The sequence below is a fragment of the Hydractinia symbiolongicarpus genome, chromosome 7 (assembly GCF_029227915.1).
Source record: "Hydractinia symbiolongicarpus strain clone_291-10 chromosome 7, HSymV2.1, whole genome shotgun sequence".
In the NCBI taxonomy this organism is placed as follows: domain Eukaryota; kingdom Metazoa; phylum Cnidaria; class Hydrozoa; order Anthoathecata; family Hydractiniidae; genus Hydractinia; species Hydractinia symbiolongicarpus.
Window position 1 is genome coordinate 6,522,315 of NC_079881.1, and position 27,407 is coordinate 6,549,721.

The 27,407-nt window shown below is 34.0% G+C and overlaps 4 protein-coding genes across 4 annotated transcripts in view; 3 read left to right on the forward strand and 1 right to left on the reverse strand.

Moving 5' to 3' along the window:
- LOC130649398 (protein sidekick-2-like) overlaps positions 1-4,181 on the forward strand; it is a 29,478-nt gene extending 25,297 nt beyond the window's left edge. The window contains exons 31-35 of the mRNA XM_057455669.1: positions 545-724; positions 1,025-1,159; positions 1,364-1,532; positions 1,620-1,880; positions 2,067-4,181. Of these exons, the coding sequence (XP_057311652.1) occupies positions 545-724; positions 1,025-1,159; positions 1,364-1,532; positions 1,620-1,880; positions 2,067-2,850 (1,529 nt within the window). The 3' untranslated portion in view covers positions 2,851-4,181. The remainder of the gene's footprint in view (positions 1-544; positions 725-1,024; positions 1,160-1,363; positions 1,533-1,619; positions 1,881-2,066) is intronic.
- A 1,019-nt stretch (positions 4,182-5,200) lies between these two features.
- LOC130649401 (putative threonine dehydratase) lies at positions 5,201-14,028 on the forward strand. Its single transcript, XM_057455672.1, has 12 exons — positions 5,201-6,555; positions 6,856-6,929; positions 7,056-7,101; positions 7,482-7,667; positions 7,999-8,054; positions 8,177-8,339; positions 8,876-8,972; positions 9,135-9,210; positions 9,665-9,790; positions 10,632-10,799; positions 11,063-11,120; positions 13,350-14,028. The coding sequence occupies exons 1-12, from the start codon at positions 6,403-6,405 to the stop codon at positions 13,482-13,484; spliced, it is 1,338 nt and encodes a 445-aa protein (XP_057311655.1). The 5' UTR covers positions 5,201-6,402; the 3' UTR covers positions 13,485-14,028.
- Positions 14,029-15,634: 1,606 nt separating this feature from the next.
- LOC130649399 (uncharacterized) lies at positions 15,635-20,455 on the reverse strand. The gene has a single exon (XM_057455670.1). It carries the CDS (start codon positions 19,750-19,752, stop codon positions 16,189-16,191), a length of 3,564 nt encoding a protein of 1,187 aa, XP_057311653.1. The 5' UTR covers positions 19,753-20,455; the 3' UTR covers positions 15,635-16,188.
- Positions 20,456-21,791: 1,336 nt separating this feature from the next.
- On the forward strand, positions 21,792-26,921 carry LOC130649400 (uncharacterized). The gene has a single exon (XM_057455671.1). The coding sequence runs from the start codon at positions 22,023-22,025 to the stop codon at positions 25,545-25,547; it is 3,525 nt and encodes a 1,174-aa protein (XP_057311654.1). The 5' UTR covers positions 21,792-22,022; the 3' UTR covers positions 25,548-26,921.
- The last annotated feature ends 486 nt before the right edge of the window (positions 26,922-27,407 follow it).

The window sequence follows — 27,407 nt, forward strand, 5'->3', positions numbered from 1 at the left end:
AGCGAGTGAACAAAATGAGAAATGCATGACCCACGGTGCGTTCGGTCCATCTATGATAACTATTTGATTTGAAAACGCGTATCCAGTGATTGATTCGTGACGTTTTGTTTTTGTGAAATTTGTTATTTATTTTGTTGCAGTCGGACATCACATGCTTCACTGTTAAGTTGAATAAGGTCCTTGAACTCCTTCATAAATAGGAATAACGATTTCATTTTATACAATGGACAGTACAGGTACGAAAAAAAAGAGACCCATGATAGAGAACTAGAAAAAATCCTAAAAATAAAAAAGAAATGTCCTCTGTAAAAATTATTAAAGAAAAATCTTGCGGAAAATGTAGACCTTTTAATATTTTTTTGGGTTAGCCAAAATAGGGAGCTGTTCATCAGGTCCCTCTCAAATTGTAGTCGTCCCACTTTTCAAAATAACAGGTCATCCCATGACATTCGGCATTTAAAAAAATTAGGGCCTCCACAACCATGGATGAAACAGTAGTTGTGGGTCTAAATATAAAACATTTGACGTGTCTTTTTTCTTGTAGAGGACGGTGATTGGACGGAGCATCGACCAATCCAATCATCCGAGGTTAAATACGACGAATCTCTTGTTGTATACAGTGTATTGGGCTTGAAAAATGACGTGGTGTACTATTTCAAAGTTAAGTCGAAAACAGCTCTTGGCGAGTCTGATTACGGACCAGTATCTAAGCCTATTCGTACAGGTAAATGTGGAGCGATTTTATTTTTTTATTTAAATTTTTCGTAATATTTTTTTCGGCACACTAATCAATTCGAGTATCGGCTAGATTAGCGTGCTATATTTTTTAAGCAGCAACGCTCAGAGACTGCCTCAGTTCCGTGTTTTTATAACATTTTTTAAAGGCACCATATTGCTTTTACGGTAACAGCACGTAACAGAACTGAGCTGTTCCTTGGTGACCATCATTTCTTTAAAGAAGATATCGGGCTTTCTCGTGTTTAAACGTCGTTACCATCAGAGTTGATAATATTTTTTTGTTTAGCTATGATTCCAGCGAGCAACCAACCACTTCACGAAAAGGTGTGGTTTATTTTCCTCCTCATTATCATTGCTCTTCTCCTTATCATCATCATCGTTGTATGCTGTTGGTATCATCAATGTCGGTCTGCAAAATACAGTAAGTTAATTCTTTAACTATTCACCTATATCCAAATGTTAACGTTTTTGCGCGCTTCATGTTTTCAGTGTTAAATTTTCACCCTTGTTCCCATGACTAGTTAAAGTATTCAGTGCACACTAGCAATACGGAAGACTGGGAAGTAATACTTTTCCAGTCACCAAAATTACAATTGTTAATTTTTCATGTCTTTGTTGTCCATAGAAACAAACAAAAAGCCGTATACGATGAGTAGCTTCGAAATGGCAATGGTGAGCAGTGGGGACGGGAACGAGAGTTCAGCGCGGTTGATTCCTGGATCGCAGAATGGTTCCAGAAACGGCTCGATTGCTCCTTCTGTAGCGTCATCAAAAAGGCCCCCAAAGAAGTACAAGTAAGAGAGTGTTTATCAAGATATCTTTTTTTGTTTTCAACAGCTCATTCATTCTTACGAATTCTTCATTTATGTATTTGTTTTCAGCGAGCGTCGAACATCGGCAAACAGCCTAATGAAATCTGTCGACGCGTCGGACAACGACGCCGACAAATCGTCTGATGAAACAGAATACGAAAGGCGAAGGAGCCGAAATCAGCCGGAGAATTCGATTGCTAATCATTACTCGAACGATCCGTTCCATAAAAATTGGAGAGACTCGATGGACAAGAAAACAAAGAAAGCGATTTTAGCCGAGTATGGCCGTCGGTCGTCGCAAGCTTCTGTCAACACGCTAGAAGAGAAGAGGTAAGCATGTGATTTTAATCTCACTGATTCTTGCGAATCTTAAATGCACTGTTATATAACGATGACCTTGATTTAGTAGAATTAACTCTCTATATCAAGTTTTAGTGGTCTATGCGTCGAGTGTTATATCAGTTTTCTAATTGAAATTATTATTAATTAAAAATTTATTTTTAAATTTTTAAACAGGGCTGGTTCAGTGGAATATCTTGATCGACCACGTGTCCGTCCTGGACGTCCAGATTTAACTGAACGGAAAAAGCTAGCTCGCTCGGAGCCGTTTTTAGCAGACGAGACACCGGAATCAGGTAGTAAACGTCCGGCACATCAGCCGCGGAGACCTGGTAGACAACCGATTGATCGTGATGTCGCACGTTCGGAACCGGATTTGAACCGACCTCTGAGTCCACCGGATAGTCAGGTGACGAGACAGCCTAGCTTTCTTCGTGCAACAGCGGGTAATTCTGATAACGAAAGTTTAAATGATGTTTATGAACGACAGAAGAGTAAGCGCGAAATGGCTATGGACGAAGATAACAACCGCATGGACAATTTCTACTTAAATGGAGCCCCGCCGCCCTACGATTATTGTGCAGCTCCGCCTGCTTATTCTCCGTCTGAGCAGGACGACGACAAAATGTCCGACACGCCCTCCAACCGTGGTTACACGCCTAGAACTGGGCCGTACAATCCGCCGAAAAATCGATTCAGCGATTTCTCAGACAGTTCAGACGGCAGGACTAGCGGTAGATTTAACCCGCCACCGCCGAGGCCTAACAAAAATTACTATAATCCCCAACGTGAATACGCACCACCGCAGAGACAGGACAGAAGTCCCGACCCACGCTATCCACCTGAACCTGAGTTTTCACCGCGTGGAAATTTCTCTCCTCCACAAAATTCTCGATTCGATGACGAGTACCTCGACGAGGATGAGTTGGATGGTTACGAGCCAGAGTTGTCTTTGGTTTAAACATTATAACAGCCTTTGGTCGTGCTGCATAATGTTTCTCACTCCTAAACCATGCTCACACGTACTGTAATACAAAAGCGACGCCTGTCTGTATTTGGAAAGAAAAGAAAAAACATTTTCTAGCTATCAGGCTTTGCACATGTGTTTTATTTAGGCTTGATATTATTTGACTTTGGCGAGTTTGTACAACATAAGTAGCGATCACGATGATGCAACTTCTATATTTAATGAAAGTGTTTACGACTTCTACTTTAGCCACGTTTCTTTAGTAAGCATCCTATATTTAAATGATAAAAAACTGTCTTGAAGATTTGATAATAAAAATAATATGTTAGTATGTCGCCACATATTTCGTTCACCTTATTTTAACTCTGTTTACACTGTGAGAAAGTTTTTTAATTTCGCTCTGTTTACATTGTGAGGGAGTTTGTTTTTATTTAAACAAGCTATGGCTTTATTTTATTTAACGCAACTCAAAATATTCTCTTTTTTATTGTATAAAACGCAAACTTTTTTTTATTGACAGCGCAAATTGGGGTAGGTTATGAACCGCTTTGACTCTTCGCATAGAAGACCTCTTGGCTTTTGCTGTGTCGTGTCTTTGTTAAGGTATCCACCCAAAGTAAATTTAAGCTGAAAATTTTGAAAATGAACACCGGGTAAAAAAAAAGCTTCGTCATGCGTTTCCAAGATTCTATTCCATTTGCGTGTCTAAAGGTAATAATTCGGTACCACATAATTATTTTATTGATTATATTATACATAGGTTTGTTAATTATAAAAAATTGTTTTTTGCATTTTTTGATGATTATAATATTTTTCTCAATGTATATATCTTATTTTTATATCTGATTATTTTTTTTGTTGGTTTGTTTATTAATATAAATTGTTGCTTTTTCTATAATTTTTCGACAAAACCTGTTTCGCACGTACCACGACAAATTTTGCTTTGTTGCTTTGTGACGTGTGTTTTGAAGGAAAGTAAGTCAGGAATTTTATTTTTATTGTTACCATTGCAAGGGAGGTGTAAAGCAGTGTTTTTTTCTCTTTCATGGGCTTTCGAGTTTAAATGATCTTGCTTTTGAAATAAACTTTTCTATAAAAAGATTTAATTTTTTTTTATAAAAGTTTTATTTTAGCTTTTTCGTCATCCATAAAATTGACACCTTTGTTCACTAACCATTTGACTCTGCATTTGCTCGATTAGGCAACTTAATTTTATCCAAACACAGCGCATGTACATTGTAAATTTACTGCTTACATTTTTATGGGTGATGGCAATGTGATGTACGTACTATGATTTTTCATTAAAAAAAATTCCATGGTTATTATTTTTTGTATTCGTCATATTACTACTTTTCTCATTTACTTTTTTTTATTATGCAGTTATAATATTTTCTTAGTAACTAGTTTATTTTATATCACAATTCCCATTTCAGTTTCTTTCAGTTTTATATTAACATTACAGCAACTTTGCAACGATTACCTGTTCTAATACTCTTAGAAATACCGAAAAGGAGATTGGAATCGAAGTTGTTTTGATCGTAATGTAGCTAGTCAGATATAATTTTCGTTTTCAAAGCGGAAGACAATATAGTCAGTGCATAAAAAATATATATTATCTAGTTTTTGAGAAAGTTTATATAGTGTAAAAATGTTTTATGAATCTATACTTTTTAGTCATTGGTTGCATGGTGTTTGGAACCATGACAATCGAACGCTGTGATGATATAAACAGGTAGGTTTACCTTCTGGTAAAGGTTTCTGGTCCAAAGGATAAAAAGTTTTGTACAGCCGACATTGTCACCAAACCACCTGCTTTTATTCTTCTATATTTTTCTCTAACTCAGTTTTTGTAAGTTAGTTTACATAAAGACATCAAGTTCTTTTCTTAGTTTGTTTGTGTAACAATTTTCGCATATGGTCTATGTAAACGTTGCAACTGAAGAAGCCTTATGGCATTAATTCCTGCAAAAGACGCGTGCAAAAATCTATGTTGATATATTAGATACCACAAAGACCAACCTAGTGACCATGTTCCCTTTTGTTTTTCTTTTTATCGTTTTTTGACTGCATTTCCCGCATGCGCTAATTAAAAACTCTTGACTTGTTTACACTATAGGGGAAAATGTAGTCGAATGAAAAAAAAACCTTGTTAGTTATGCGAACTTAAAATATTCACATTAAGACAAAATTAATGTTACAAGCAGAGAAAACGGCATTTTTGTTGTTGTTTTTTGAGAGTACAAATAATGCTAATTTTAATGAAGGCTAAAAAAGCTAGAGTTAGCATTTTTAAATTCAGGGTGAGGTCGTTTACTTTATTTTGTGTAATTCTTAAGGAGATTTTTCAAAGAATGATATGTGTGAACACGTTTCCTTGCGTCTATAGAATTAGAAACGTAACAGTGCTGATGTTATTTCTCAACCATTACACTACACCAATAATCTTTCTCTTTAGACAAGCACAGTACCACATGCTTGGAAAGAAGCAAAGGTTGTTCCAGAAAATTACCGACCCGTATCTGTACTACCGATTTTATCAAAACTTCTTTAAAAGGCAGTGTGTACGCAATTGACAAATTTCCTTGAAAGTAACAATCTTTTAAGTGATTGTCAGTTTGGATATCGGGAAAACAGATCCACCGACTTGGCTACTTCTTCTCTCATTAGCAACATTCGAATGAGTGCAGAAGCTAGAATGTTGACCGGTGCAATATTTCTAGACTTAAGTAAAGCTTTTGATACTATAAATCACGATTTTATTAATAAAAAGCTTGCTTCGTATGGTGTTTTAGACATGGAGTTGAGATGGTTTACCGACTACTTCTTTTGTCGATCGCAGTGTTCACCAAAATCTAATGTTTATAGTGGAGTTCCTCAGGGTTTAATATTAGGACCGTTGATCTTCCTAATATTTTTTAACAACTATCGAAGGCAAAATGTATTCAGTATGCTGACGATACCATGGTGTATTTCTCTAGCTCCAACTTTAATGAAATCGATAATAATAATAATAATAATAATAATAATAATAATAATAATAATAATAATAATAATAATAATAATAATAATAATAATAATAATAATATTAACGCATCATATTAAAATATTTGAATTGCACGAACATGCGAAATACTGTTTACTTGCGTGTTTTTCTATTTGGATATCCATCTTTAACTTTAAAAAAAGGAATCGTGACACAATATCCATAATCATTGAATTTTTTTTCTGCACTAAAGAAGTCTCTGCACTTGGATTTAAAAAATGAAGCTTTTATAGAATTTAGGGGTTCTGTTAGTTCTGGTGTAATGTTTAGAAAAAATGATATGAGTCCTCTTTAACTCCCCTACTGAAGAGAATGTTTTAAAAGCATGGCAATGTCATCCTTTTTTATTACGAATTTTTTTAATCATTTATTAAAACCTCAGTGTTGACTACTGTACAATCTATTCTAACAATATTGAAATTAGCACATTAATAAAACATCAATTGAAGGAATTTTCTAAAGAAAAAAATCAAATTTTAAAGAAAAACTAACGCTGGATAAAAATGGAAAGTCCTGCAATTTCACGGAGTGTGCGTCCAATGATTCGACGTTTGACCATATCTGGTGAAAGTAGCGAGCCAATCAATGTCAATTTTGAAGATGTGTCGGCTGCTGCATATCGCATTAAGAACGGGATAAGAAGAACACCATGCGAGGTAAGCCTGCAGTTATTCTGAAAGGGTTGTGTCTTTCTGCATAACGGTTTTTGCAAGCCAGATAAAGTTGTGTTACTTTTTTACGATAGTTCAAGCTTGAAGAAGTTTCAACTGAGTCTTATGTCTTGCTCTTTGTAAACAATTGATTTTTTGCACTTTGCCCCATTTTTGTTTAGCTGCTTAGGTAATTTTGGGCTCCTGTGTAAATTGGTTGATAAAAAAAGATTGTATATATGCGTCATATTTTTATAGTGACAAACCATAAACCATATTTCAAACCATATAGTGTTTTTCGTTCAGATATCTCCACGTTTATCGTCCATGTTTGATATGCAAGTATATGTTAAAAGAGATTACATGCAAGTTACAGGAAGGTATGATGTTTGTTTGTTTGTTTGTTTGTTTGTTTGTTTGTTTGTTTGTTTGTTTGTTTGTTTGTTTAAATTTGTCACTATGACAAATTATTAGAGAAGTTATGTTCAAATTCTTTTTCATCTTAGTTTTAAAGAAAGAGGAGCAAGAAATACGCTACTTATGCTGACAAAGGTGTTATATCTACCAGCTTAAATTCATTTTCCCACCATCATAAATTGTTTTTGCTTAAAATGTTTTGAATGGCTGCGAAATGGGCTGTTGAATTTTACTTTGGTGGCTTATACTATATGCTAAGTTATTCTAACACAGTACAGGAGGGAGAGCAGCCTGCACATAACTATTAGTGGCCTGTTAAAAATGCGAAAAAAAGTTTCACCGTAAAAGAATTTTAGGTCTTTATTGCTTATAATAAAAAACACTCAGCGTACCACTTGACGCTGTCAGAGAAGTATTGATCATTTCGACCCTTTTGGAAGGGAATGCGAAATGTAAAGTTTATTATCCTGTGTAGTTAACATAAAACAAAACAATCAAAAAACTTTTTTTTGCAGCATCAGCAAGAATTAGGAGTGATTGCAGCATCCGCTGGTAATCATGCATTAGCATTGGCGTACCATGGTCAAACCTTAAAAATTCCTGTCACTGTTTGCATGCCGATGAATGCACCGATCATGAAGATATCACAATGTCGAAAGTACGGTGCGACTGTCCATGTCATTGGAAATGATATTATGGAGGTATGAATAAGCAGCTGTCTAATGAAGACAGTTGCAGGATTCGCTTTTTTGTGAAGATACGAGTGGTCGCACTGCACAAAAAATTACAGAATAGTGATTGCTATGTTTTTAGGCACATTCTGACCTATCAAAAAATTTATGTTTCGTGATTTTATTACTATTGAGAACTATCGCGTTGTTCCTTATTGCTTGTAATTATTAATTTATTAAATATATGTGCATGATATACATTTTAGTAAAATCAACTACTCTCTGTGTTTGAAATTAAGCGTTAAAATATGGAAAAATGATGGCAATTGGGTAGTTTTATCCATTTATTATTTAATTTTAGGCTAAAAATCACGCTATGAAGATTGCGCGAGAAGATGGTTTAGCTTACATAAATGGGTGACTCTTTTTCTCTTTTTGTTACATGTTTTGTTCTACGTCACTGAACGATAACCAATCAGATATCTCCAGTAATTTTCTTCACAAATAGATATCGAACCGATCACAATATGTATGTTTAGATACGATCACCCACATATTCTAGCTGGTCAAGGTACTTGCGGGTTGGAAATAGCTGAGCAAGTTGATAACATCGATGCTGTTGTTATTCCAGTGGGCGGGGCTGGACTAATAGCCGGGTGTGCAGTGGCGCTGAAGGCGTTACAACCTAATTTAAAAATTATTGTAAGTCGGCTTTTTCTGAGTGTCGAGCGTGATACCTTAAGAACATAAATTATTGCGAAGATAAATTATTGTGTCATAAATTATTGTGTCATAAATTATTCCAGACATGAATTATTGCGTCATAAATTATTCCACACATAAATTATTGCTGTTTTCTCAGTAATTTATGTCTGCAATGAATCTAACTTCGCGAATCGCAATAATTAATGTCGCAAAACGTCGTAAAAAAAAAAGTAATCCATACAAACAAATTTCGATGTTAGCAAAAAATGCAGGGGTAAGTAAAACACCTCTGAAAATGTTGATAAAAAATTTCTGCCGCAAAATCATCAAATTATTGTCAAAGCGCAATAATTTGACCTAATATTAAAAAACCTAATATTTTTGTCGATATCATTAGTTCGAATTGTTTCGTACAAGCACATAACAGAGGAGGGTGTTATGACAAGCAACAAATCTAGAATTTTGGCAGGAAACACAAAAGGACATGTCATCAACACTTTCAAGAATGATATTTAAAAACTTGACCTTTTTAGGCTGTTGAAAGCGACAGATGTGCCAGTTTTAAAGCCGCCATGGATGCTGGCGGACCAGTGCAAATTTTAGCAGATCAGTCTTTGACATTAGCTGATGGTAATATACTTTTATTTCTAGTTGTATATTTACCCTTTTTACATATTTATATATTTATATATAAATATTTTTTCGCGACTGTTTATGCAAATTGTACACCATCAATAAACGAGCGATCTTCCACTTTCTTTATTCGTTCTACTTATCCACTATTTCGTGCAGGTTTATGTGTTGCAAAAGTTGGTAATAACGCCTTCTTCACCGCCCGACCTTACATCGATAAATTGGTGCAAGTTGAGTAAGTGAATGATTTTGGGACTTTCTCTGTTTTATATATTGTTATTTATTTGTTTGTGTGTGTGTGTTTTTGAAAGGATTTTGCGTGGTGTGATAAAAAGGTAATTGAATCAGGGATTTCATTTGATGTCATTTTTGTACAGCCAAATGCTTCTTAATTTTTCCTTTCTGTTACACTGTTGCAGCTTAGACTTTTTTCAACTTAAGAAGTTTTAAGATTTTCATATTTTTTTTTTTTGGCAATTTTAATTTACTTCAGGCCTGTTTATTGAGATAAATAACCTTTAATTGAACTTGCTCATATAGCAGAGGCTGGTCATTATTTTTGTCAATTGCAAAAAAGAAAATTTGACAAGGAAAACTAAGGCAGAAGAAAAGAAAAAATCCTTTTTGATTTTTCCTAAAAGTTTCGCGAGGATAATTTAGCAAATAAGTTATTTCTTTATATTTTGTAGTGAGGCATACATTGCCATGGCTGTCCTTCGCTTGGTAGAAGAAGAAAAATGTGTGGTTGAGGGTGCAGGAGCCACTGGGCTAGCTGCAGTTATTGGTGGAAAGCTGCCTGAACTGAAAGGGAAAAGGTAAATGTCAAACAAATTGCTTAAATTAACTGCGTTATTACTTTTAAAGCTAAACGAAAATAGATCAAGTCGAGATAATAAACGAACACATGCCGGGTTGAAATAATAAACGAACGCATACCGAGTCGAGATAATAAACGAACACATATCGAGTCGAGAAAATAAAAGATCGCATATCAAGTCGAGATAATAAACGAACACATATCGGCTCGAGATAATTAATGGACACATATCGAGTCGAGATAATAAACAAACATATATCAAGTTAAAATCTCCTCTTTTTGGCTTAGTCAGCAAAGAGAGCTTGCTAGGTGATGCACGATGTCCGAAGCAACAACAAACATGTGAAATTCCCTTCCAACCAACAAAATGGCAAAAATTGTTAACTGTAAAATTTTATTTCAATGTATCCAAGTTTTGCGCGCAATTATTTCCTCTCAGAGCAGCTACGTGATGCGCGAAATAAAATTGCGCGAGCCTAATAATGATCTTAGTCGGCCATTTGACAGTTTTTACTTTTCTCAAAGGTTTTTTCTTTTTGTTTGAATGTCATCACCAAATTATATCCCGTATCCACCAGTATGCGCAAATAGAAAATTACAAAAAAGGATAAAAATAAATGCGCTTAATAATGTTAATAATGTGTTTAATTTACAAGTGTGGGACAAATAAATGAGTGTTTACAAGCAAATGGAAAAGTACTTTGTGAATAAAAGATTCATTCAATCACAATTATATATATATTCATAACTTTGTGCGTACAATTGAGAGCTTCATATATTCTTGCAAATATTTCCACACATACAAACCCATTACTGTGTGATATAACCTTACCTTTCAGAGTGGTGTTTCCATTATGTGGAGGTAACATAGATTCCACTGTACTTGGCAGAGTGATAGATCGTGGCTTAGCTGCTGATGGTCGATTGATACGATTCGCTGTGGTGATTTCTGATCGACCGGGTGGTCTTGCTGAATTAACTAAACTGCTCGCTGATATGTGTGTCAGGTAGAGTTATCTCTAAAAATGTTACTATAGGATGTAAACAGGACCTTACAGGAGAGAATTTTACGTCAAGTTTATTTATAGGAGAAAAAATAATCCTGACATTTTCGACGTTGTGGAAATATTTTTTATGGTTTGTCTGTTTGTTTTTTGTTGTGTTTTTGTTTGTTGTTTTGTTTGTTTGTTTGTTTGTTTGTTTGTTTGTTTGTTTGTTTGTTTGTTTGTTTTGTCTGTTTTATAAATAACTGCGTTGAAATTATTTTTAGCATCAAAGATATATTTCACGAAAGGGCGTGGTTGAAAACAAGTGTGTTTACGGTCAAGGTAATATCTACCTAACGAATTATTTGCTTTTCTAATCCATTTTTTCACACTGTTATACAGCATTCAAACAAATCAACATAGCTTCTTAGCGCTATTGTAAAGTTAGTTGGCCTGTTCAATATCTAAACAGAAATTTATTCAAAAATCGTTATTTTTTAAACTTGTCACGTTTTACAACATCGTTTTTATGGTAACTCTTGGAATAAAATTCCCAAAAATATCAATTGATCACTTAAGCATATTGTGGAGCTAAATAGAGAACCTATAGATAGAGCAGAACGTTTGATAACTTAGAATTGTGGTTTGGTTTTTCCTGATGTGGTAAACGCCATTAAATTTTAGTAGAATATAATTTAATTTGGTTCTGAACATTAACGTGACTAACGCGTACACAATGAATTTTTAAAAATTAATGTAATACTTCCAATAAATGCCTTCCTTTTTCTAAACGTCACCCCTCAATTAAAACTCCTTCTTTTTAATATTTTTTTTAATAAATACCCCCTCTAGACGCACTCTCCAATAAAAACTTTCTTTAGAAAGACACTTTGTCGAAACTTAATGCAAATGTTAAATTTCATCGATAATAATTTTCATAAACCTGTTCCAAATATCGCAAACACATATAGTCGACGTTGCACCAGGACGAAATGCGAGTTTTTTTCCCATGGTTATCAGCATTCGCAGTCTTGAGTATATAAGCTTAAACCTGTTGTTGCCTTATATCCTAACTACTATGGACAACAGGCTGTGCGGCTTGTAAGCCGTCCCAGAGAAAGAAAAAAAAACGCGCATTACAATTTCGCAAGTCGACTATTTCCTAATTGATTAGAAATCCCCGATCGAGTCGGGTACACGGCCCCTTGAAAATCCGAGTTGCAAAAGCTCCCTAATATAATCCCCGTTCCCGGTAAAATAAAATTGCGCAATGCATTGTGGTAGTTGTATTAATTGCAACAGCGTAAAACCGAAGAGAAAATCTGGTAGTCTCGCATGTCGGCAATATCTACCTCAGAAAGGAGCTTTAAAAAGATTTTTTCTTATTCTTCAAAACAATGCATAAACATGTTTCTGCTGGGAAAAAATGGTATTATAAACGAATCAGAAAGTAGTAAAAATGTTGGAATATTGTGTGCCGAGATGTTTTAATAACACTAAGCGAATTACAGAGCTTTTATTTTTATATTATTCCTAAAATAAAGAACTTGCGAAAGCTGTGTCTGTCTAATATAAGTCGTGAAGATTTTAAACTGAACAGTTCCCATGGAGTTCACTCAGCCTATTTTGAGGAAGGAAAGAAAACCTATATAAACAATATGCCTACAATAGTACCAAAGCTTCAAGCCAAAACTCCCTTAAAGGCAGGAAGTACTCGCACAAGTATAGGCATACTACCATACATGATATCACCCATTCGATGTTTATATACTAAAAATTGTTGTCCAAGGAATAAATAAAGTAGATGACAAAGCCACGGAGATAGAACTTTTGAAAGCTAAACTTAGGAAAATAACACATCAAAGAAGATGATATGGAAAAAACATTTGGATGAAAAAATATCATTTCTAGAAGAAAATTTACATCTTGCAAATAAAATTTCACCACTTTTGGTTTAAGTGCATATAGACGTCATAATGCTCGTTTCATGGAAGCAGCGACATAACATTTTCTACAAACAGTACGAAATTAGCTTTCATACGAATTTTCTTAACATAATTCTTCTTTAATAGCTGGTAACCTTGAATTTTGTGCTTTGTTTACTGTTAAGTTCCATCGATAAGACAGTATTTGATCAGTTTGTGTTACAATGCGGTCACGAAAGTAAGATATCTCCACCATGCAATGATTTCACTGCTGATATTTTCTTCTTTGTCAACAAGCACTTCTTCCTTAAGCCCTGACAATGAGCTTTCATAGAAGCTAGGGTTAAGATTTGTTGTCCATTGATTTGCTTTTCCAATCATTTCTATCGCAATATTTAACATTTCAAAACTGACCTTCACAAGTCAGCTACACTAAAATGGTTTGTTTTGCTTTGCGATAAATACAATTACCACAACGCATTGCGCGATTTTATTTTGACGGAAACGAGGCATTGACAATATTGATGATAATCAGATAGTATGTACTTTTTAAACACCCACCTTCTTTAAACTCTTCATCAAACAGACGTTTACTCGAAACATTAACCGTACAGCGTGAGCATGCAGATCATCTGATGTTGTTTAGATTAAAGTCAATGTTGAAGTTCGTGATTACAACCATGGTCTCGAATTAAGAAAAGCATTAGAAGAAAGATATGATTACGTCATTTGGGGTTCCGAGGCCGTCAACGACACTGTGCAAGTTAAAGAGAGAAAGTAACAGCTTTAAGGTTTCTTAATTTTCAACTGCAGGTTGTTTTCCCACTTGAATTAATCTGTTCGCTATTTGATTAATCGATTTCACGGAAAAATGAGTTTTTGCGATCTATTGTTTCAACAAGGGTTGGTCTGTGTTTTGTGTTTATAATCCTTAATATTTTGTATATCGACTAATTCGCCATTCTTTTCACCAGAGCTCTTTGAGATAAACCTTTCGAGGTTTATCACAAAGAATCTTGGGGAAGAGGATGCTAATTTACAAGATTTTCTCAATAATAAATTCTTTAACATTTTTTTTGTTGCAAAAACTTCTCTGCAATTTATATCAAAACAAGTAAATACGTATTCATATATGGGCAGTGGTACCTCCATGAGTCCACACAACCAGATTTACTTCAGTGGGAATTCATCTTTATTTTTACAGTTCCTAACAAAAACTTCCGTATTATAATGTTATCATTTAACTTCTGGCTGACAATTTCTTTTTGTTGTGTTTGATTAAAAAATTCGTGCAAAATATTAAATCGTATCAAATTTTTTTTACCGTTTCTGTCATAGGCCTTTAAAACATCATTCTCAGGCGTGCGCTGATGGCGGTGGCGCAACCCTTAGTTCTTTTAAAGAGAAAAGTTGTTTCGAGATTTTTCTTGGCTAATAACTCTTTGGGCCACTTTAGTTTTAGATTTGTTAAAAACTTGTTTTTATGATGTATATTGAGTTATATTTATATATCTATTGTATATTTATATCTATCTTGTTACTGAAACATAGAGTAACTATGACTACCAGCTATTATACCTCAGAAGTTCACTAAATTTGTCTGAGTCACTTTTTTTCTGCTACCTAGGCATAACTCATGGTTATGGGAGGGGGAGGGGGGGGGAGAATTTAAATCCTTTGATGTTTAAGTAAGTTATACATCGAACTTTTTGGAGAGTAAAAAAATTGAGATAACCAGGGGAAATGAGTCGTACAATACTGCAATATTCTAGAAAACACTCGCAGCGACATTGTTTTCCTTTTGGCATAGTTTTTTTTTCTTTAAATTTACTGTATCACCTTCCAGAGATGTAAATAGTGCTCAGACAGGATTTTTGTAAGTTGTCTGCCGATGCGACGTATCTCAGCAGATACTTGCGGGTCAATGTGTTTTCACACAAGATTGCTGTATCTATGTTCAACTGCACAACCTGCTTGCACCGCCCAGGTGCACTACTTAAATGTATAGCTCAAATCAGATGGTATCACCTTACATCAGTATAGAAAAAAGGCCTTAGATGAGTACGAGATGTCTCAATTCGGCTTGGGCGTTGATCTAACTTGCTCGCCACACTGGTTAATCTTGGGAAGTTACTTGATTTGTGTGATGTGTGAAAGTATATGGTAAGCATGCAACCATCGTAAATATTGTGTTTCCTGTATTGTGGTGCACTGCAATGACACCTAATTGCCTCACACCGGAATACCACAAACACAGTCTCTGTATTTGTGGTATTCTGGCCTTGGAACAATATTTTAAATTACTCCGTGTCACCATGCCTTACTCATTCACAAATATTAATCTTACGCCCCATTTCTTTGTTCGTATCATGCACGTAATTTTTAATTTTAAAGGCAAAATTTTGTATGCAACACGAGGCTTGATTCCCTAAGAATTAGAAGCGACTGGTCAATTACCTTTAAACAAAAGCTGGCATAAAAACTAAAGTTTGATTTTGGTTGGTGCATTAAACAGAGCTAGCAAACAAGTGAAGCTATTGACTATAAGTAGATAGTACACAATAGGTATGCAACAGTTGAGACTAACAAAAAGAAAATGTGAGCAACGTAAGCGCTTCGGTCGAAATTTTGTGTTTAAAAAAATGGTTTAAATAAAAAACTTTGATGCGCAAAGACTTACAAATATAAAGAAGGATGTCAAGCGTAAGAAATAATTTATGACAACTCGTTTTAGAATAATTAGGTAACTTGCTCTACATTAGGGCGTACGGCATTTTTACCCTTATTTGAGCTTTCTGTCATGCGAACATGACAGAAAGTGACAGGAGCACGTTCACAACGCTGTTTACAAGGCCTACACAACTTTAAAAGATATTTTACGAGATTTTTACAAAAATAGGCCAATAATATTATGCCTAAAATTGTAATTAAATCTATCCTGGTACTTACTGTTGTTATATTTTAATCTTTTTTCATCCTGATTTCTTATTATGTTTTTCCTAACGGGTTGATCACTTTAAGATCACAGTTTCAGATTTCAGCTTTCTTTTGTTCTTATTTAAGGAACACTTTTTCTACAGTTCCTGTTGATCTACAGCGCAGTAGTAAAAGAGATACGAAAATGATAGACAATCAATTCCTCCCCACCCTCATTCATATAATTTCGAGAGATTGTACGCCCTGTAATATTTATTTGCTACACTAAAAAACCAGACTAAGACAAGTCTTACTTTTTAAAAACAATGAAATATATATTTAAAAAAAATTGCTGGCTTTTATACGCGATATCTTTGTTTCACATTGACACAATCTCCCATCGAACATAGAAGTTTTATACACTTCTTTGAATATCAATGTTGATCAACTATGAATAACGTAAACCTGTTTGTCAAACCCCATTCCAACAACTCCATTGGTAGTACTCTGGTAAGAGAAAATTCGTTTAATTTGTCAAAAGACAAAGAATAAATCTCAATCGATAACATTTAAAGCCTTGAATCTGCAACGCTTGCTCCATTTATTTCATTGTTAGACGAGTTCAGTCCGGTACTTTTTGTATCTAAGTGCGTAGATTCTTCCGCATGCTTTCTTCTAAAACTCTGAATACGTTTTTTATACATAGAAAACGCGTTTGCACCAAGTATGTACACCAACCACAACATAACACCACGTAAACTTCGAAATAAAGAATACACGAATCCAAAACTTGCATTAATTGCCAACTCACGTTCACTGAGATCCGATTTCACGATTTGAATAAATCCTATTCCTTCGGATAAACCAAGTATTATTGTTAACTTTAATGCAATTTTCAATGTCTTAAGCTTTCTAAATGAGCCTGTTTTTAAGACCTTTTCGTTCACTTTCAATTCATGATGAATTTTATACATTGTATAAGAGAGTGAGCATAGAGTGATCAAAAATGCCAATGATATGGGGACAATGTAAGCTGCAATTCGTGCATGAAGATAATTAATCCAACAAATACGATTAATTCCATAGCCCACATCAACATTCGATCCTTGATCTAAACTTACTGTTATCACCACTATTACAGTTGATATTAAAAGTGCTAAGATGCATCTGGGCAAAAACTTTCTTACATTGTTTTCTCTTGAAGAGACTTTAAAGGTTCCAAATTTTACAACCAGGTCATAGGCTATCAATATACTCCATAAAAATGATAGCAACAAACTCCAATGCAACAATACTGCCACTGTTAAACAGAACGTGTATGATTCTTTTGCTTTCATTGTTAATAAGAATAACACATCTGCAAAGAGTAGTGATGAACACATACCTAACGTGTTTAAACCAGGCAATGTTCTCAATTCTTTAAACCCAATAAACGTTGATATTATCCATATATAGCATAACACACTTATGGATGTACCAACAATAGAAATGTAATGTTCTACCTCATATAAATCCTTCAACCAAATATAGGTAATAGCGTGTCGGGTTGGAGAACTGATACAAACTCCAAATCCTGTTTTCAGAGGCAAATAATCTTCTGGTCTGTAGTGAGTTTCACCATTTTGTGTTTTATGTATCAAAAAATTAGATTTGTTGACAGTTACATTATTAATAAGGGGTTTTAACGGACAGTCTGAATGCAAATGCAGTATTTCACAAGTACTGTATAGCCTGCTTCGTTTTGCATTTGTTATCTCTATCCACATAGAGACGTCTTTTAATTGTGTGGAAAAATTGTTCTGGACAATGTCGCATGTTGGGGAAACAGTAACATTTCTTGCATCATTCAGGATTGGTTTAGCGCATATCTTGTGTGAGAATATCCTCGATAAGTCAAAACCGTAGCGTTGTGTTAATTCTGTTTTTAGTTTTTTAGCAATTATTAGTTTTTTTATGCCATGCAGAAATACATTTTCCAAAGGAGTATGCATTATGGTGTCGAGCATATCTTCAGTAATTGTACAATTGGCTATTTTGATAAGACTTTTACCTAATGTCTTTAGCGTCAGTGTGATGTTTGTGACTGCATGAAAATTAGAAATAATTTCTAATTCATTTATAGAAGTGTTCCTTTCTAGTATAAAAAAGAAAACACTCTTTTGTGCGGCAATGCAATTGTCAAAATTAGGCTCTAATACAATGGGGGTAATTACTTTAGGGACTGCAGGTGTTTTTAATACACACTTCCCTGCAATTTGATGATAAAGATTAGAGCAAAGATACTGGACGCATGTGGAGGATTCGATGTCGTATGTAGTACCGTTTTGGCAAAGTGTTTTTGTGCCAAATCCTCTCACTTGAAATTTAGTTGTTTCAGAAAAGCTCACCAAAAATGACCAGGGTAAGTATGGTGGGGGTTGTACAACCACAAGACAATCTCCTGCTGGGCATTTGAAAGGATCGCAATTCACTATAGGAGGAAAAGTGGTATTTGCTAGAAAATTGTGACATCTCCAACAATGGTAGTTGGCAACTGACTTCATTTTACCGCTATAAGATTTGCACAGATCATAATCTGGGCTTCCATACGGGCAAGGCTTGTTCCATTTGCTGCCAGTTTTACATGGTATGGACACGCTGCTCTTAAAAACGCAACCCTGGAAGTTTCTTTGTAGATTTAAAGTAGCTGAAGAATTTTGATAAAGTTTTCTAAATTCGTTAGGTGCTGGTGGCCAGATGTCTGCGCAATCTGCTGTAATATTTATGACCTGAAAATCTTTAAGAAAATTGCATATGGCGCAATAGGAATTGCTGTAAACGTAACCGTCAGATCCCAGTACCGGAAGGAAGTTTGGCTGTAGCGAATTAGAAGGTGATATGCATTCAATTTTTTCAATACCATTAAAAGCTTGATGACACGACTTTACCATTAATCTATATTCACTTGTATGGCCAATGGATGAAGCATATGGTAAAACTGGTTCGCAGGAATAATCTTTGAAATGTTTTGATTTTTGTACAAACAAATCAAGATATGAGTTATACGGTACTGGATTTGTTTCATTCCAGAATTTATCAATGCAACATTGCTTTCTCTGCATGCAAGTTTCACTACAATCACAACATTTTGTTCGCCTGCCACGACATAAATACTGTTCAAAGTTTTCACCAACAGGTAGTTTATAACTCAAGGGAATGTTTAAAAACGTTCTTATTGGGAAAAGTTGCCTAAAATTGATAATGTCCATGTGGCTTCCATTTGAAGACATTGTAAATGCAAATAACAATGCTGTTTCATCATAAGAAGGACAATTTTTATTGCAATCTGATGTACAGCTGTCTGTGATCAATTGATTTTTGAAGCCTTTACTTGATGCTTCACATTTATAGCAATGATAATTCTTGTAAGAACCCAAAGATTTACCGTAAATTTGACATAAGTCATAATAAGGGTTACCTTTGCTGCATCCAGATACCGATAGGCATCTCTTCAACTGTTTGTTCACGATGTTCTGATCAAGAAAAAACTCGCAACCCTTGAGACTTGATAAGGTGCTCCAGTTAATGTGTTTTCTTGTAGCAACAATGGAAGCATTTATGCAACGAGCCTTTATGTCTAACCGCTTAAAATTAGTGATAAAGTTGCACCTTGCACAGTATTCATTTCGATACAAATAAAGGCTTTCGTCGACAATAGGACTGTAATTATTAATTTCTATACCAGGAGAAATACAACCATTAACATCACTTTGATTTGCTCCAGGCAAACACGAAGTTACCATTAAGAATGTTTCACTTTTATGTTGAGTATGGTTTAAAACAGGCTCACATGATATTTCCTTGTGTTTCTTTGTTTCTTCTATAAACTTAGAAAGATATGGTTGTAATGGTAATGGTTTCTCGGAATCCCATAACTTGTCGATACAACATGTTCTGTATTTTATGCAATCTTTGTCGCATTCGCAACACTGCGGCTCTCCAATTGCTTTTAATCCATTACAAAGCAGTCGATAAAATGGGTAATTTTTACTAAATTCTGTAGCATTCATAAACTCGTTTATGGGGAAACCTCTTAACAACTGCGAGTGAACAGTATTAACAACATACATCAGTAGAACTGTGCACAATAACATTTTGTCTTTTGTGAAGTTTGATGTCAGATGTTATTATTATTTTTGTAGCCTTTTAATGAATATTGTTGTTTTTTCCTCTACATTGAATTTATTTTACATCAAATTTATGTTGTTTTCTGAGTTCGTTTTAATACTCCAACATTCCATGTCAATTTTATAAATATGTTCTCCATTATAACAACATTTCTTGTTGAGCGTCAATTATTTCTCTAACCAAATGGTAATTTCTTTTCATGCATGCCCAAACTTGGTCAAAATTAATTTGCTTTATTTTATTGTGGTGTTGTAAAGATATTAAGTTTTAATTGTTTTGTCGTATCACATTTTAATAGTTGATAAATAATGTAATTAAAAACAATGCGCAAGTAAAACTAAAGGTACGGCATAATTATCTGGCGCGGTTGAGTTAAGTGTACTATTGTGTTTTTAAAGTAACTCTCAATATATATTGTTTTAGTCGTATGTCGTGAGTGTTTGAGTCCATTATAAGAATCTGTCCATATTTAAAAAGTTGGTGTTTAAGTCTCCTTTAAATCACTCCTTATTTGAAAATGAGAGTAAGGATAACTTGGGAGTTTTCTAAAAAGCATGTGAAATAAAAGACCTACTGCCGCTATTTTATTCTCGCCTTAAGAAAAGTAACAAATAGATTGTTTTAGAAAGAAAAATATTATCACTTATTAACGGGTTATCACCAGCGTAATAAGCGATTAATAAGCGAATTTTTTAGTAGTTATTGTTGTTTACGCAAGTGTGTATTACACAAGTACTTTGGCTGCGAAAAACAACGGATGAATTCCCTTTGTTTTCTCACAGGCTGACAACTTGTCTTTTGGGTGATAGGTTTATGGTGATTCCAACTACGATATAAATTTTTAGTAGAATAAAGAGTTTTTATCTATGACGATAAACCAGCTCTTATGATCTATGGAGTGAAAAATATATCGTCATTCTTATTGTTTCTTTGTGATAAGTGTCAAGAATCTCTGAAAATCCTGTTCTACACTTACACAGAAATAAACTATCATTGAAAAAATCTGTATTATAAAATTAACCAAAAATCCATATGTATTTTCAAAAAACACTTTATTTGAAAAATATAAAAATGCATGAATCTTTTCGCAACAGTGTTACATTATCAAGTGAAAAAATATTTCTTTTATATTATTATATTAAAAAAATTTTGATTTCCCCCTTTTTTTTAGAAAAAAAAACAAAATTTTTGAGTGTTTTTCGAAACCTGTTGTATCATTTGTCTATATAAACTACATCTAATAAAAGCTTTGGTAAAATAATCGATACAAATTCTTATACCACGCACCCACGCACTCATTCGTCACCAATTACGCTGGAATTGAAATTAATGGAAACCTTTGTTGCTGTGTCATCATACTTGTAAAACGGTTCGATAATTTATAAAATTACTTTAAAAGCATTCAATTACGTTATTGAATGTTTTAAGTAGCAGCTATTATCTCTTTACGACATCGCTAGAATTTTGTCTATAAAAAGCTGTACAAGTTTAGACTATTATCCACGAGTTATCCAGTTGTATCAACTCCATTTCCATTTTTGCACAAGAGATATCTTCAAGAAGCCTATCTTTAATTTTTAAGATAAATGTTGCCTATTTTTTATATGGTAAATGTTTTAAAGAATACAAACAGCAGCTCGCGCATAAAAAGAATCTTTTACTAGCAGTGTCAAAAAACACACTAATTTATGGCGTTTTAATGCTTCTTCTTTCCATGGACTCTTTTAAATTCACATGAAATTTTTATTAATGTGTATTGGTGTCTCTTATTACTACCTTTATGTTATACTAGTCGTTAGCCCGTGGATAAATCCACGGGTTCGCCCGTCCTCATTATACAGCATTGCATGCGTCGCGCTACTTGCGCAGCTAAGCTACCATTTTGCGTGACAGACGGACAGACGTATACGGGTATTATAATGTAGATAGTATTGCATTGTTATGATTCAAACCTTGTTCACAACGATAATTATGTTATTATAAAACCACAACGAGGTAATAGCATCATTCTCACTTCTTGTAAGAACACTTAGTGCAAAGTCATCGTTATCGTGATTGCATTAATAACACTGCATAGTAAACATCTTTGGGAATATTTTCTGATATGTTATCGACACGATTGACGAATGAAGGCAGAATATACACAAGTTTTTTAGACGTATTTTCACAGACGAGAACAGTGAAACATATATAAGTATCAATAAGCATGCTATCGTTAAATTTAAGAAACATCTAGATGACAATGTGGTTTTATTTTGTTTTGTTGATATCATTTCTTCATTCGTCCATTCAACAAAACTTCCCAGCTAAAGAATTTTTTAATGTATCAGAATTTAAGTCCGGGTATCCGTTCCGTTTGTATCTATGTACATCTGAATTAATTAATGGCGAAACTAGATGCTGTGATTGCGATGACACTTGTATGAAATATCGAACATGCTGCATTGATAAATTATGGACCTTTAAAGAAGTTCCATTAAACGAGTATCTATTTGGGTTCTTACAAGAGTCTAAGAAACACAAAAATATATCATGTGCGCATGTTTTGAGTCATCCTGCACACACCAGTGACACATTTTTAATGGTACAGTCTTGTTTACCTGGAGCTGATGGAGATGACGTCGCCAATTGTGTATCTCCTGGTTTGGATATAAATAAACACATGCCAGTTGTGGGAAGTGATAAATATTTATATCGAAATAAATATTGTGCTAAATGTAATTTTGTTACTTCGTATAAAAATTTAAACATCAAGGGACGGTGTCAAAACGTGTCATTGCTATCTGTCAGCAAATCAATGTCTTGGGAAATTTTGTCTAACTTAACTAAATGTGAGTTTACTTTGGAGAGAAATGATCATAATTTGCAATTTAAAGCGTGTACATTAAATCCAGATTGTAAGAGAATGAATAATAATTATGAACTGTGCAAAAGTTATGGTGGAAGTATCCACTCGTACAAGAATTACCATTGCTATAAATGTCAATCTAAACCAAAACTTATTACTGATAAATGCATAAGTGATTGTAGAAAGTTACAAACTTGCAACGATCACAAAGACGACATTCTGATATTCTCATTTACCCTGACACTGAAAGAGACAAAAGTGAAAGTTATAAATTTTAGACAGAAATTCCCTATCAGAGAATTTATGAACATACCATTGAATCACAAGTTTGAACCAAAAAAAGGGTTGCAACAGTACCTTTGCAGCGGATCGGGGGATAAATGCTGCGATTGCACCGCATATTGCATGAGCAGAAAACAATGCTGTATTGATAAACTCTGGAATGAAACACATCCTGAACCACTGTACACTTACTTAGCTAAATTTTTAAGCAAAGGAAAGACATATGTAGACTATTCTTGTGAACCAGTTTTACCTTATGCTAAATTAATTAACCATGACACTGAGTACAGATTGATGATTAAGACATGTCATCCTAGTGCAAGTGCAGATGACCAGAAGTTGTGTCAGAATCCTCCAAATTCGTTCAATTCAACGCTGCTGCCAGTTTTTGGGTCGGATGAGCGTCTCTACAGAAACTCTTACTGCGCCCGATGCAACTTTCTTCGAGAATTTCAAACCATTAATGTTACAGCAGATTGCGGAAGTACATGGCCAAATGGTGAAGATTTTGAGCGCTTGTATTATAACTCAACGATTACTTTGGATCTTCAGGAAAACTTTCGCCAATGCAAGTTTTCCTTAGCAAAATCGATAACCAAAACAGAGGGATGTGACAATATACCAAAATGGGATAGGGATTGTGCACCTAGGAGTGAATATTACGACTTATGCTCTTCATACGGGGGTATCGTGGGGAAATATTCAAATTACCATTGCTGGAGATGCAACAACGAACCTGTTCCGGATACCATACCTCCACTGAAAACTTGTCCACACATCAGATGTCCTGATTGTTTCACTCAACTACCTCGACCTTGGTCGATTTTGATTAATTTTTCAGGAAAATCGACATTTTCTCTTGATGGATTTGGCGAGAAAACTGTTTGCAAGAAAAATACCGTTTTTGACGTCAAAACGTCCAAATGCGTTACATTTATTTGTCTAAAAAACTATTACCCTGCCAACGGAAAATGCATGCGACGTAAATTAACACCAACAAACAAGCCAAATATCACTAACCCTGACTTTGACAACTGCATTATGACTCAGAAACACAAACTCTACATTTTTCTGAAAAACTCATCTTCTATCGATACCATGCATGTTGCGTCCACATTAAGTAAATTAGCAAACAACTCAGTCTCATTAAAAAAACAAAGTGAAGAAAATAATCGATTACAAGAAACAGATGTATTCTTAACTCAAGATTTATTCAAAATATTTACGAATATAAGTTTATTAAAACCGTTATGGAAATATGTGGAAAGCTTGGTAATTGTTAAAGATACAGGTGGTCAAATAACAAAATTATACGGATTTGATGTTTCACGCATGTTTTCAAATAGCAGAGTATGTGCTCAGCCATACGTATCCACTATAAACAACGTCAATTTCTCAAAAAATTGCGATTTAAATGAACACAACAATTCTTATTCCATTCAAAACATATCAATATGGATAACATTGAAAGAAAATAATATTTCAAGGTTTTACAGCAGTTGTAACAGATTCCACTTGCATTCTAAATGTTTGTTGCGAAGATTACCGGAAAACATAACTCTGAAAAATGGAAATCTCCACGTCGGTAAAAACACAACATATGTAGTTGAACAGTACATGCCACTAGAGGATGGTTTTGCTGTTTGTATTCACACTAACAAACAAATACATTATAAATGGTTAGAAGATTTAAGAAATGTGGAATACTATGTCTCTATTGTTGGAACATCGCTTAGTATACTTTCCTACGCTTGGATTATAGTCACATTTATACTGTTTAAAGAGTTAAGGACTTTACCTGGTTTAAATACATTGGGAATGTGCTCATCGCTTCTGGTTGCAGACATTTTCTTCCTCCTTGCGACTACTTCCAACGCGAGCTATCACCTTTGTCTTTCTGTTGCAATTTTTCTTCATTGGAGTCTGTTAGTGTCGTTCACATGGTGTACAGTAATAGCTTTTGACTTGGTGTCAACGTTTGGTAGTTTTGTGGTTATGTCAAGACGAAGTAGCATGAAGAAATTCGCACGACGATATTTGTTTGTGCTTGCATTGCCAACTTTAATAGTGGTGATAACAGTAACTTTAGATCAAGGATCGAATGTTAATGTGGGCTATGGAATTAATCATATTTGTTGGATTAATTATCTTCATGCACGAATTGCAGCTTACATTGTCCCCATATTACTGGCATTTTTAGTGACGTTGATTTCACTTTCTTATACTATATATAAAATTCATAACAATATTCAAACCAATCAGAATGTGTTGAAAAGCGAGTCCAAAAATGCTTTGAAAACCATAAAGATTGCATTAAAACTGATTATCACACTTGGTTTAATTGAGGGAATAGGATTTATTCAAATCGTGAAAACGGATCTTAGTGAACGTGAATTGGCAGTCAATGCCAGTTTTGGATTCGTGTATTCTTTACTTCGAAGTTTACGTGGTGTTATGTTGTGGTTGGTGTACATATTTGGTGCCAAAGCATTTTCTATGTATAACAAACGTATTCAGAGTTTTAGAAGAAAGCATGCGGAAGAATCTACGCATTTAAGCACCAAAAGTACAGGACTTAACTTGTCTAATGGGGGAATACATGGTGTAACCGTTGCAGATTCCAAACATTAAGATTTTTAGATTTTTGCAATTTATTCAAAATACCTACACATGTTTTTAACAATGTATTTTGCATGAACTTTGTCTCCAGGTTTTTTTGCCTTGTTGACATCAAGGCGGGCGGCGAAATTTTGTTTAGCCGTCGAGTAAGCGCCAGCGGCTTTGGTATAGGCGACAAACACTAAGGAGGAGGATGATTTTGCATCTGCTTTCCAATCCCATTTTAATAATTTACTGAGAATACATTATTACAGAATACATTAATTGGTTTTTAAATTTATAGGTGCTTATGAAATGAAATGCTTTTGCCAATGTATTATAGTTTCTTTGCTGCATGTGTAATGTGAGTTAACTCTCTCCATTATCGTCTACAAGCCTAGCTACCTTTCAATATGACCATTACACAATTTGTGAATTTTTATTTGCTGACCATACATAAACAAAATACCATGCAGCTGGATGTTTATTTATAAGCAATTAATTTGATTTGATTTTAATTTTAATCTCAATTGTATAAGGAAAGTTTAATTTTCACTTGAAAGTTGTGGAAATAAAATGTTACTCCTAATTTTCAAACTTTTTTGTTAAGATGATGACATTATTTTTAAATTGTACCTCAATTTTATAATTTATCTGAAAGAGAGACTTTTAATTCTTCTAACTATCAGATTATTTGTATCGTTTGACAACTGACTAGTTTTTTGACCCAAAGCTTTTTTTTCGCGATTAAACCATTTTAATGTTTTTTTTGAAGAATTATTTTCAATAATTTAGCATTATTTCGGATTTTTATTTGATTTCAGACCTATTTATTGAGATAAGAAAACCTTAAATTGAACTTTCTCATATAACAGAGGGTGGATATTATTTTTATCAACTGCAAAATAGAAAATTTTAAAAGGTAAACTAGAGCAGAAGAAACAAAAATATCTTTTTCTGTTTTTTTCAAAATTTTTGCGAAGATATTTGCAACGAATATGTAATTTCTATTAATTTTGCGAATTCACCTTGCCGGAAATTATTCGCGTAAATAAATTTTCGCAAATATGTATCAATTAATTTTTGCAAAATTTAAATAAGTTAATGTAATTAGCGTCCCGAGAATTATTAAAATAGCATGGTCTCTTTTTTAACTATTTTTAAAATAATTTTTAACCTATTGCATGCATACTCTTTGTTATATTTTTGATGATTCAAATTTTTTCACGTTAATATGTGGCGAAAATGACACTGATTTGCAATTATAATTTAAACGCATTTCAGGTTAAAAATAAATTAAACAATAACCGAAATAATGAAGAGGGGTGATTCATTTCGAAAACTGCTTAGAGGATCATTTTTTAATGCTTTTATAAGCATAAAAAGTTAAATCTCTTGTTAGAGCCTTAATTCGTTCTAATTTCTCGTTTATATCAGTACTTTACGAATTATATTTGGAACACGCTCTTTGCAACGTAGGACATCAATTCTATATACACGGAATAGTTACAGAAAAAGAACAATTTTAATGGGCATGGGTAATTATGTTACATTACCTGTCAGTAATACGTATAGCATCGTTTGAATTTGTTTACCCGTCACATAAGCAGGTTTCCAAATGAACCGCCAACACTACATTTAAAGTGCACTGGAGTGAGTTCTCGAACAGAAAACCTTATGATTACAAGCTATACGCGCTACCACTACATTATCTTCCCTAGTTTATATATGCTTATTTTTAAACAAGAAAAAAACATTTACGCATTCAAAAGTTAAAAATATAAATGTTAAATATTGACTTTCTTTTGATAAAATAATGTAAGAATTTTTTCTTTTTTTGCATACATGTTCGGCCTGAAACTGTTCTTATTTTGTTCTTATATTTAAAGCATA